The sequence below is a fragment of the Eucyclogobius newberryi genome, unplaced genomic scaffold (assembly GCF_026437365.1).
Source record: "Eucyclogobius newberryi isolate DKJ021-1_F unplaced genomic scaffold, fEucNew1.0.hap1 SCAF_37, whole genome shotgun sequence".
NCBI lineage: Eukaryota > Metazoa > Chordata > Actinopteri > Gobiiformes > Gobiidae > Eucyclogobius > Eucyclogobius newberryi.
The window spans coordinates 758,475-769,896 of NW_027316023.1; the positions used below are offsets into that span (position 1 = coordinate 758,475).

General features: G+C 48.2%; 1 protein-coding gene and 2 non-coding genes across 5 annotated transcripts; all 3 read left to right on the plus strand.

The window, feature by feature from the left end:
- The first annotated feature begins 107 nt into the window (after positions 1 to 107).
- LOC140376600 (heterogeneous nuclear ribonucleoprotein A/B-like) lies at positions 108 to 8,673 on the plus strand. Of its 3 annotated transcripts, none has more exons than XM_072462081.1 (9): positions 108 to 226; positions 2,151 to 2,368; positions 3,010 to 3,178; positions 3,358 to 3,516; positions 3,790 to 3,921; positions 4,348 to 4,435; positions 4,508 to 4,705; positions 5,720 to 5,808; positions 8,310 to 8,673. In XM_072462081.1, exons 2-8 carry the CDS (start codon positions 2,178 to 2,180, stop codon positions 5,782 to 5,784), a joined length of 1,002 nt encoding a protein of 333 aa, XP_072318182.1. In that variant the 5' UTR covers positions 108 to 226; positions 2,151 to 2,177; the 3' UTR covers positions 5,785 to 5,808; positions 8,310 to 8,673. The 3 variants fall into 3 exon arrangements, with proteins under 3 accessions (XP_072318182.1, XP_072318181.1, XP_072318183.1); XM_072462080.1 differs by having other exon boundaries at positions 5,720 to 5,804; XM_072462082.1 differs by having other exon boundaries at positions 2,151 to 2,326; positions 5,720 to 5,804.
- Positions 8,674 to 10,482: 1,809 nt separating this feature from the next.
- Positions 10,483 to 10,555, plus strand: trnav-cac (transfer RNA valine (anticodon CAC)). The gene has a single exon. It is a non-coding gene; the product is annotated as a tRNA-Val (tRNA).
- A 794-nt stretch (positions 10,556 to 11,349) lies between these two features.
- On the plus strand, positions 11,350 to 11,422 carry trnav-aac (transfer RNA valine (anticodon AAC)). The gene has a single exon. It is a non-coding gene; the product is annotated as a tRNA-Val (tRNA).

An 11,422-nucleotide genomic window follows, 5' to 3' on the forward strand; every position in this document is an offset into this window, starting at 1 on the left:
ATGTGACTCTTTGTTACGCTACGACAAGAGCAACTCCGCAGCCAATCACGTTCGACATAAAACCACCGCCTCGGCCCAAACAGCCAATCACCGACCTCGTTGTTGTGACGCGGGTCCAGATTTTGTTCACTTCCGGTCGTATATATTTTGCCACGAGTTAGCGGCGAATTCGGAGCGGGTCCATTTTGTGCAGCGGTCCGGTGTTTAGTCCAAATTTCAACTCATAGTAAGCACCATTTTAACGCACAATTTCACGTAATAGTTTAAAAGTGCTGGACTTAAATCGAGCGAGTTTGTTTTGGTCCCTGTGTTCAGCTAAAGTGCTTGTATTCTGGCTACGCTTCTGCGTTAGCCGCTACGGAAGCTAACGGAGGCTAACCGCTGCTAGCGTCGGGTCAATTCATTGCTTTTGTCAGTTTATCCTCATTTCCGAGCAGCTTAAACCGCCTGATCATCTGAGGTTTGCTTCGCCATGATTTAAAGTGCGTTTGCATGAAAGCGATCGCGGTTTTTTTACGTCAAACAAAGCGTTTTTATGAGCCGCAAGGCCTGTTTTTCTGCGTTGGCCAACCGCGGTTCACTCAAACCTTAAGCTCTTTGATAATAGCACGCTGTTCTTAGCCTTTATTGACATCAAAATCTGCGCTTTCTCACGCGTCTTTTTAACTCCTTCCTCTGTTTTGTAACGCATCCGCGCTGTTTTACTGTCGAGTCCGTTCTCTTCACGTGAGACTTTTACACATTTCCCCCTCATTGAAAGCGGCTGCTGGCGGTCCGGCCCGTTTTGGTGGGAAAATGAATGTATCGATATTATATGTTTGCATAACCTCGATGAAGATGTGGTCACTAAGCAACAGGAACGCGCTATAATGTGCGTGTGTATGTGTAGTTCGGGGTTCAAGATGTGCTCTAAATGTAAATGGGTCGTTACAATGAAGAGGGGGGGATGGTGAGAGAGCTAAAGACAAACAGCAAATGAAGGAAAGGGACACTTTTATCTCCAGAATGTCATGTCTTTATGTCCAGACTTGACCTGGTGTAACACGAGGTGAGAAGTGCAGCATGAGACACAGGACCATGCGTTTGTTCATCTGATTTGAGCTCTAAATATAGTATTTTTGCCTTTGTTTAATTAATGCAATCATTGTGAACTTCAGCTATAAGCTTAAACTACATTACTCTTTTATATAAAACTGTATAATAATGTGCTTGTAGATGAAGATATTTACAAAATGTCCAGCAAAGTGTGGAAACCCTGATAGTCTTTTGGTTTAGTTTTTTTTTTTTTAATCTTAGTTTGAACTTATATTATACAATGCATAACAGAAACTAGAAAGGCTAAACTATTAAACGCTGAAACCTTTTTTTTCTAAACTGATCAAATTAGTTCTGAATTGTTAATTACAGTAGAATGTCTAAAGTATAATTGGTTTTGACTGTTGTAAAATAGAATTTAGAATAAGAGTTAAAGGTGGTATGGACGATTTTTTTTTTCCAGCAAATTTTTTATCATATTTCCTCGTGGCGTGGATAAATCATTTGTCCTGCCACGTATCAATCATAAAACGCACCTATCGCTCACCTGCAGCCGCGTCAGGCTCGTCCCCACGTTTCCGCGTGCCTAAGCGCATGGATCTATCATAATATAGTTCCCTCTGTGTACGGGGTAAAATGAAGACGGAGAAAGACAGTTGGGGCTGACGCAGAAGTGGACAGAAATCTACGGGAGACGAGAGATGTGATGCGCTCCGTTGCGCTAATAAACAAACGTGTGTGTTGTATCAGTCCACACGGGGGAGTGCACATGTGCACTTCCGCCTGCGTTCTCAAATCGCCGAAAAATCGTCCACACCTCCTTTAAGTTAAGAGGAGAAATTCCCTCTTCCGTTTATTCTAAATCCATTTGGCAGAAACACTAAGTTTATGGCAGAGCGACATATTGCATAATAGACATAATATTATAAACTTAATTCTGCTTCACTGCTGTCCCGTCCAAGTAAAAATGTACCTTTTTTATCATTTCATTTGGGAACTTTTAAACCCGTTAAGACTTTAACCAGACGTAAAAGTATATCTTCAATAAATGGGAAAAATGATGAAATGCCAACGTTAATTGTTATGTAAATGTGTTGTGTGTTCCTTTCCCTCAGCCTCTTTTAGAAGCAAGTCTCGACAAAATGGCAGACTCCGAGACCCTGTTGATGGAGACGTCGGACCAGAACGGCGACGAGAACGGAGCCGAGGCCGAAGCGGAGGCCGAGGCCATGGCGGAGGACAACGACGACGGGAACAAGATCGACGCGAGCAAAACCGAGGAGGATGCAGGGTTAGTGTCTGCGTCCCAGACCCCCGTCGGTGTGGGGTTGTGGTGAGGTTTGTGCAATGGTCACAGCTTTAGGGATGTTTGTGTTTTGTCCGTTTGTCCTAAGGATAAAAGACAGAGAAAAACCCGTGGTGAGTTTCACATGAAGCCGATTATAGAGAGAGAGCCGTGCAGGGGGACAGTAGGGGCGCAGGGGGACAGTAGGGGCGCAGGGGGACAGTAGGGGCGCAGGGGGACAGTAGGGGTGCAGGGGGACAGTAGAAGGAGCCGTGCAGATGGGACACACGGGCGAGTCGCAGGGGGACACATTTAGATCTGGTGGGACTTGATGCGTTTGGCGTTTCTGTCTCTTTGAAGTCATTTTAAATTGCTTTAATACAAACCATTTCCAGAATAACTTCTCACATTAAAATCACACGAGCACTTTCTCTATGACAAAGGGAAACAAAGCAAACGTCTCTAAAAACCTAAGGATTCACATTTATTGTAGAGGTCTAAATCACAGGGTTTGTCCTTTTGTAATTTACCTTCCATTAAAATTGCGGTTTTGATTTATTTGCAATTATTGTTCCCGCTTTAGTTTTAAAAATGTCAGTAAAATGAGTATAAAAATGAACCCTTAAAGGACAGGTGAGCGTGGAAACACAGTGGGTTTATGCATTCCTCTGGTCTTTTTGTGTCGACAGTAAAATGTTTGTGGGCGGGCTGAGCTGGGACACCAGTAAGAAGGACCTGAAGGATTATTTCTCCAAATTTGGGGAAGTGACAGACTGCACCATCAAAGGAGAGCCGAGCTCCGGCCGCTCCCGTGGCTTCGGCTTCGTCCTGTTCAAAGACCCCGCCAGCGTCGAGAAGGTGAGCGTCTCGGGACTCGGTGGGAGCAGCGTGTCCTTAGCCCCGCCCATGGCTACACGGACCGTCGCGTAAAGTACAAACGTGGAACAGCTCTTCACCGAGCCACTGCTGGTGTTGAGTCTGGCTTTAGGATTCATACTCTTCTGGAAGGTGTCGCTGAACGTGCTGTTCTGTCGTAGGTCCTGGAGGTGAAGGAGCACAAACTGGACGGGCGGCAGATCGACCCCAAACGAGCCATCGCCATCAAGAAGGAGGGAATGAAGAAGATTTTCGTGGGGGGCTTGAAACCCGAGACGACGGAAGAGAAAATTAAGGAGTACTTTGAGACGTACGGAGAGGTGCGTAGCAGAGAGTACGCACGCGGCGGTAGAACGGCTTTGGATAGAGATAAACTCTGCGAAAATGTAGAGAACCCTTTTTATTTATCATGTCAATGTTATTACGACGGAGAGGAAAAGCCTGTGTGGCCGTAATGTAATGTGCAATCTTTAAATCAATTCTAAAACATAACGAGAAGCGAAGACGCGAGCGTCTGTGGGACGTGGCTGTTAAAAACGGGGCAGTCGGGGTAAAGAATGTCACTTTTTAAAATGTGATGTTTTGGGTTTCAGCTGGAATCCGTAGAACTCCCCGTGGACCCTAAAACCGAGAAGCGCAGAGGGTTCATCTTCATCACGTTTAAAGAAGAGGCCTGCGTCAAGAAGTGTTTGGAGAAGAAGTTCCACACCATCGAAGGCGGCAGAGTGAGTAGAGGAGTCACTTTAACGGACCGTATGGTACAGACTGGACTTTAAGGATCACGTTTGAGTAGTGATGGAGTTTAAATGTCCTGGACGGCAGCTTGTCTCCGCCCACAGACGGACAGTGGGCCAAGCCGCAATTGTGGTGCATTTTATGACGAGATGTACCGTTTATAAAGCCAATGTAGATCGTTTTGGAAACAGGTCGTGCAGCTCAGTTCAACAGACATACAATCTGAAACCTTCACTCGACGTTTTTCACTTTTCTTGGACTTTTCTAGATCAATATTGCAGTTTACATTGAACCAAATGTCAAACGACGCTCTCCTTATTTTATAGTTCAATATGCAGTGACACATTTTGGCCGCGGGGAGACTGGGCGGGGCCAGTTGCATCTGTCTGCAGTGTAGTTGTCCTTTTTGTTTCCAGTGCGAGTTGAAGCGCGCCCAGCCCAAGGAGCAGTACCAGCAGCAGCGCGGCGGTTACGGCGGCGGCCGGGGCGGCGGCCGGGGCGGAGGTCAGAGCTCACACTTTGAACACGTGACCGTTTTTGTGCGTCTTGTAACCACGTGACCGGTTCCACTTCCAGGCCAGGGCTGGAACCAGGGCTACGGAGGGAGCTACGGCGGCGGCTACGGAGGGGGCTACGGCGGCGGTTACGGGGGAGGCTACGGCGGCGGCGGCTACGGGGGCGGCTACGGAGGCGGCTACGGCGCATATGGAGGGGGCTACGGCGGCAGCGGCTACGGAGGATATGACTACTACGGCGGGCAGGGATACGACTACGGTACGGACACTCGGCCGTTTAAACGTGCAGCGCTGTAGAACCTTCAACACGTGATGTCAGGGGACGACATGGAATAATATCACAACATATGACAAACGGCCACTGAAAACCTCTGACACACGTTGAATACAGTTCTGATTGTATTTGACATCATTTCTCGATACAGTTGGAAATTAGATTTTGATGAAGTCTATATTTCTGTTTAACTGAATAAATACTTGCAGAAATGCTGACTCCACAATAGTTTCATTTTGTCTACACACATTTTTCCACCAAGTTGTAATTTTTGTGACGCTCGAAAAGAAGTTTGAGGCGAGGAAATGTTTAGTTCTTTTTTGTTTATTTGTTTGTTTGGTCGGCTTGAAACCATTTTTATTTCATTTACGTGAGATTAATCCGTTCTGGAATTTTGAACATTCTCACTTTTAACAGGTTTATATTTAGGTTGGAGGGATTCTTTTCACAAAGTACTTTATTTATTTTACTGGTAGTTGTAGTTTTTGTGGCGTCTTCGTGACATCGACGGCCAAAAATACTTTTTCTATTGTACATTTTTAAGCTAATGACGGTTGAAAAATAGTGACTTGAAGCGTCTAGATTGAGAATATTTACTGAAAGTGTTTATTGAGGAAATAAAGAGATTCTTTCAACATTTTGATTCAACGTCACATTTTTTGTTTTTAAAAAAGGTCTTTTAGAATCTTGAGTCCGGTAAACTGCGACTATCAAATGACGACGGCGGTTATTTCTTACATTTGATTATTCGTAACGACGCCAGCGTTAATCGGTTATTTAAGCAGTTATTTGTGTTCTTCACGTGTGGGCATTCTTCTAGCTTTGTGATATCTCCAGGATGACGAGGTGAAGTCCACGTGCCCTAAACGGACAGATATAAAGCATTTACATCACTTTTGTTTGGAGTGCAGATTGCGTTGCTATGACGGACGTATCAAGCCCCTCCCTCTTTATTATTATTATTTTGTCGGTAAATTATCTGCTGTTGTGCCTTTTCAGACCAAGGAAGCGCGAGCTACGGGAAAACTCCACGACGTCATCAGAGCGGATACCGGCCGTACTAGCGCTGGGACTGCGAGGACGGGTCGGTATCTTCCCCCCAGGGTTCCTTTATCCACGTGTCCCCGGCGAGCTCACGCGATTAGAACGACGAGACGAGAGCGCGATAAGAACGACGAGAGCGCGATAAGAACGACGAGAGCGCGATAAGAACGACGAGAGCGCGATAAGAACGACGAGAGCGCGATAAGAATGACGAGACGAGAGCGCGATAAGAACGACGAGACGAGAGCGCGATAAGAACGACGAGACGAGAGCGCGATAAGAACGACGAGAGCGCGATAAGAACGACGAGAGCGCGATAAGAACGACGAGAGCGCGATAAGAACGACGAGACGAGAGCGCGATAAGAACGACGAGAGCGCGATAAGAACGACGAGAGGGCGATAAGAACGACGAGAGCGCGATAAGAACGACGAGAGCGCGATAAGAACGACGAGAGCGCGATGAGAACGACGAGAGCGCGATGAGAACGACGAGAGCGCGATGAGAACGACGAGAGCGCGATGAGAACGACGAGAGCGCGATAAGAACGACGAGAGCGCGATAAGAACGACGAGAGCGCGATAAGAACGACGAGAGCGCGATAAGAACGACGAGAGCGCGATAAGAACGACGAGAGCGCGATAAGAACGACGAGAGCGCGATAAGAACGACGAGAGCGCGATAAGAACGACGAGACGAGAGCGCGATAAGAACGACGAGACGAGAGCGCGATAAGAACGACGAGACGAGAGCGCGATAAGAACGACGAGACGAGAGCGCGATAAGAACGACGAGACGAGAGCGCGATAAGAACGACGAGAGCGCGATAAGAACGACGAGAGCGCGATAAGAACGACGAGAGCGCGATAAGAACGACGAGAGCGCGATAAGAACGACGAGAGCGCGATAAGAACGACGAGAGCGCGAAAAGAACGACGAGAGCGCGATAAGAACGACGAGAGCGCGATGAGAACGACGAGAGCGCGATGAGAACGACGAGAGCGCGATGAGAACGACGAGAGCGCGATGAGAACGACGAGAGCGCGATGAGAACGACGAGAGCGCGATGAGAACGACGAGAGCGCGATGAGAACGACGAGAGCGCGATGAGAACGACGAGAGCGCGATGAGAACGACGAGAGCGCGATGAGAACGACGAGAGCGCGATGAGAACGACGAGAGCGCGATGAGAACGACGAGAGCGCGATGAGAACGACGAGAGCGCGATGAGAACGACGAGAGCGCGATGAGAACGACGAGAGCGCGATGAGAACGACGAGAGCGCGATGAGAACGACGAGAGCGCGATGAGAACGACGAGAGCGCGATGAGAACGACGAGAGCGCGAAGAGAACGACGAGAGCGCGACGAGAACGACGAGAGCGCGACGAGAACGACGAGAGCGCGACGAGAACGACGAGAGCGCGACGAGAGCGCCGAGAGCGCGACGAGAGCGCCGAGAGCGCGACGAGAGCGCGATGAGAACGACGAGAGCGCGATGAGAACGACGAGAGCGCGATGAGAACGACGAGAGCGCGATGAGAACGACGAGAGCGCGATGAGAACGACGAGAGCGCGATGAGAACGACGAGAGCGCGATGAGAACGACGAGAGCGCGATGAGAACGACGAGAGCGCGATGAGAACGACGAGAGCGCGATGAGAACGACGAGAGCGCGATGAGAACGACGAGAGCGCGATGAGAACGACGAGAGCGCGATGAGAACGGCGCGAGCGCGATGAGAACGGCGCGAGCGCGATGAGAACGGCGCGAGCGCGATGAGAACGGCGCGAGCGCGATGAGAACGGCGCGAGCGCGATGAGAACGGCGCGAGCGCGATGAGAACGGCGAGAGCGCGATGAGAACGGCGAGAGCGCGATGAGAACGGCGAGAGCGCGACGAGAACGACGAGAGCGCGACGAGAACGACGAGAGCGCGACGAGAACGACGAGAGCGCGACGAGAACGACGAGAGCGCGACGAGAACGACGAGAGCGCGACGAGAACGACGAGAGCGCGACGAGAACGACGAGAGCGCGACGAGAACGACGAGAGCGCGACGAGAACGACGAGAGCGCGACGAGAGCGACGAGAGCGCGACGAGCGCGACGAGAACGACGAGAGCGCGACGAGAACGACGAGAGCGCGACGAGAGCGCGACGAGAGCGACGAGAGCGCGACGAGAGCGACGAGAGCGCGACGAGAGCGACGAGAGCGCGACGAGAGCGCGACGAGAACGGCGAGAGCGCGACGAGAACGGCGAGAGCGCGACGAGAACGGCGAGAGCGCGGCGAGAACGGCGAGAGCGCGGCGAGAACGGCGAGAGCGCGACGAGAACGGCGAGAGCGCGACGAGAACGACGAGAGCGCGACGAGAGCGCGACGAGAACGGCGAGAGCGCGGCGAGAGCGCGGCGAGAGCGACGAGAGCGCGGCGAGAGCGCGACGAGAACGGCGAGAGCGCGATAAGGGCAGCGACGAGAGAGCGCTCTGTTGTTGTTATGTTGTTGTTGTTATGTTGTTGTTGACCCTTGCTCTCTCTCGTGCAGGACCCTGAGACTGACAGCTGACAGACCTCTTTTTATGACAGAAGACCATTTGTACAGAGCCAACCCAATGTAACTTAACCATGTCGCTTTGTTTTTCACCTTTTTTTTTAAGTTTCATTTTAGTTTGACTTTTGTTTGTTTCTGTTGTTGCCCCGCCCTGCCCCGCCCTCTCCCGGTCAGTGTTGTGATGTTTCCTCGCATTTCCTTTTTTGGAAGTGTACATTTTACTGTACTTTTTGGTACCTGTTTTGATTCTATTGTATTGTAAGGGTTGTATTTTACATGTGGCTTGCTTTTACAGCGATGAAACCTCGGCCCTGTAAACAAGCTTTTTGAGGAAAAATAAATAAAAATGCTTTTGAGTCATGTTTATTTTGTTTTCCGTGTTTCCGGAGCTTTCGCCGCTTCTGTGTTTTTTGGATTAAAACGACTTTGATTTACTTTTTTTTGCATTTTGTAATGGTTAAAGTTAAATATTGACATTAAATCTCTGGTTTGGCTGTCTCTGTGGATTCTGGTACAAACATATTTTTAAAACTTGGAACAAAAGTGATTTAGATTTTTGTGCTTTTTTCTTTTTTTTTTTTTTTTGTAACTCCTGAAAACGCCTGAGAAATGACTACGTTTAAATTTCCTGTTCTGGGTCAAATGTGAATCTGTTCATGTCTTCTTAGTTTCCCTTTGTCTTTAACAGCTGAACGTTAAAGTTAATAAAAACCTGTTTTATCATTTGCAAATTTTATTCTAGTATTGCTTAAACGGCCGTAAATGATATCAAGACGGAGACGTTTTTGGTACATTTTTCTTTAGCAAGGAACATAAACCGGCACCAATAAATGTCTTGAACCGTTTAGACAAATTATAAAGTTGAACGTTTGGATTTTTGTCTTGGAAACGAGGTTCAAACGCCGTAAATCATGTTTTAATTGTCATCCAATTCAAGATGTTTTTACTGTTGCCAGGAAACGGCATCAAATCTTTGCCTGAAATCAACGAAGGAACGAAGGTTAGTCCAGCACCAGCAAGAGGCCGCTCCATGTTTAGTCCTGACTCTGGCACCAGCAGGAGGCCGCTCCATGTTTTGTCCTGACTCTGGCACCAGCAAGAGGCCGCTCCATGTTTAGTCCTGACTCTGGCACCAGCAGGAGGCCGGTCCATGTTTTGTCCTGACTCTGACACCAGCAGGAGGCCGCTCCATGTTTAGTCCTGACTCTGGCACCAGCAGGAGGCCGCTCCATGTTTAGTCCTGACTCTGGCACCAGCAGGAGGCCGGTCCATGTTTTGTCCTGACTCTGACACCAGCAGGAGGCCGGTCCATGTTTTGTCCTGACTCTGACACCAGCAGGAGGCCGGTCCATGTTTAGTCCTGACTCTGGCACCAGCAGGAGGCCGCTCCATGTTTAGTCCTGACTCTGGCACCAGCAGGAGGCCGGTCCATGTTTTGTCCTGACTCTGACACCAGCAGGAGGCCGGTCCATGTTTTGTCCTGACTCTGACACCAGCAGGAGGCCGGTCCATGTTTAGTCCTGACTCTGGCACCAGCAGGAGGCCGCTCCATGTTTAGTCCTGACTCTGGCACCAGCAGGAGGCCGCTCCATGTTTAGTCCTGACTCTGGCACCAGCAGGAGGCCGGTCCATGTTTAGTCCTGACTCTGGCACCAGCAGGAGGCCGGTCCATGTTTAGTCCTGACTCTGGCACCAGCAGGAGGCCGGTCCATGTTTAGTCCTGACTCTGGCACCAGCAGGAGGCCGGACCATCTATTCTTCTATCACTGAGAAAAACAATCAAAACGTAAACTTTAAATCTGAAACTACAGTTCTAAATTAAATAAAGCCTCTTTTCTTAAGCTGACCGGAGTTGAATGTTCCCACATATGAATAAAATAGATGGCGCGATCTAGCGGCGAAACAAATGTGTCTTTGTCTCGTCTTAATCAGAGCCAAAGGTCATAATGGCGCTGACTTAAGGTTCATCAAATTACACTTTTTCTTTAATAGTCGAGTAATTGTTGCAGCCCTATATTGTTTTCACAATAAACGGAGGTACATTTACGAGGCTAAATATTTATCGCTCCTGCCACAGCGCCGCCGCTGGACAGAAGTATATTACATCCGTAGTGGTTTAGCGCTGCTTCGTGTGTTTATAAACGGTACTGCAGGAGGGAGACTCACAGTTTCCGTAGTGTAGTGGTTATCACGTTCGCCTCACACGCGAAAGGTCCCCGGTTCGAAACCGGGCGGAAACATTCTTTATTCTTTTTTCTTTCTTTGGACTCCTTATTTTAGTTTATATCAGTCACGTGATTGAGTCAATCTTTGGAGGAAAAACGTTCTTATAAATAGTAGAAAAAGCTTCAGTTGTAGTCATCTGGACTCAGTTTGAAAAAATAGACGTTTCGTCTCTCATCCTTATCTTGGATGAGAGACGAAACGTCTATTTTTTCAAACTGAGTCCAGATGACTACAACTGAAGCTTTTTCTACTATGGAACACGCCTGGACAAATGAGGGATTACACCGACATAGTTCTTATAAATGTTAAGTTTATATATATATATATATATACTTATGTTTCTATGTGGGATTCTTTGTCTCAGAGTCTGTACGATACTGCCTCATGTGGCATTGTCTTATATTACAGTGATTTATTTAGTTCATTCATCAATATTGTATCAATCAAAAATATTATTATCATTTATAACATGTTTAATGTTGTGAAACTACTTGTAACTGGTCTGATGCAGCTCATGTGGCGGTTTAAAGGCCATATTTCTCTGGACATCTGTTGTTGTTGGTCTTGTTTTTGTCATGTTTGTTTGCATTTGCATGGATATATTTGTGTGTTTGAAGCTGCACGTTTTCTTGTTTCTTTGTAAACAGAGAAGCAGAATCACAGTTTACAGAGTCAAGAAGACTTATTTAAACGCTAAATACTTATTCTCTCGCCACAGCGCCGCCGCTGGACAGAAGTATATTACATCCGCAGTGGTTTAGCGCTGCTTCGTGTGTTTATAACCGGTACTGCAGGAGGAAGCATTACAGTTTCCGTAGTGTAGTGGTTATCACGTTCGCCTAACACGCGAAAGGTCCCCGGTTCGAAACCGGGCGGAAACA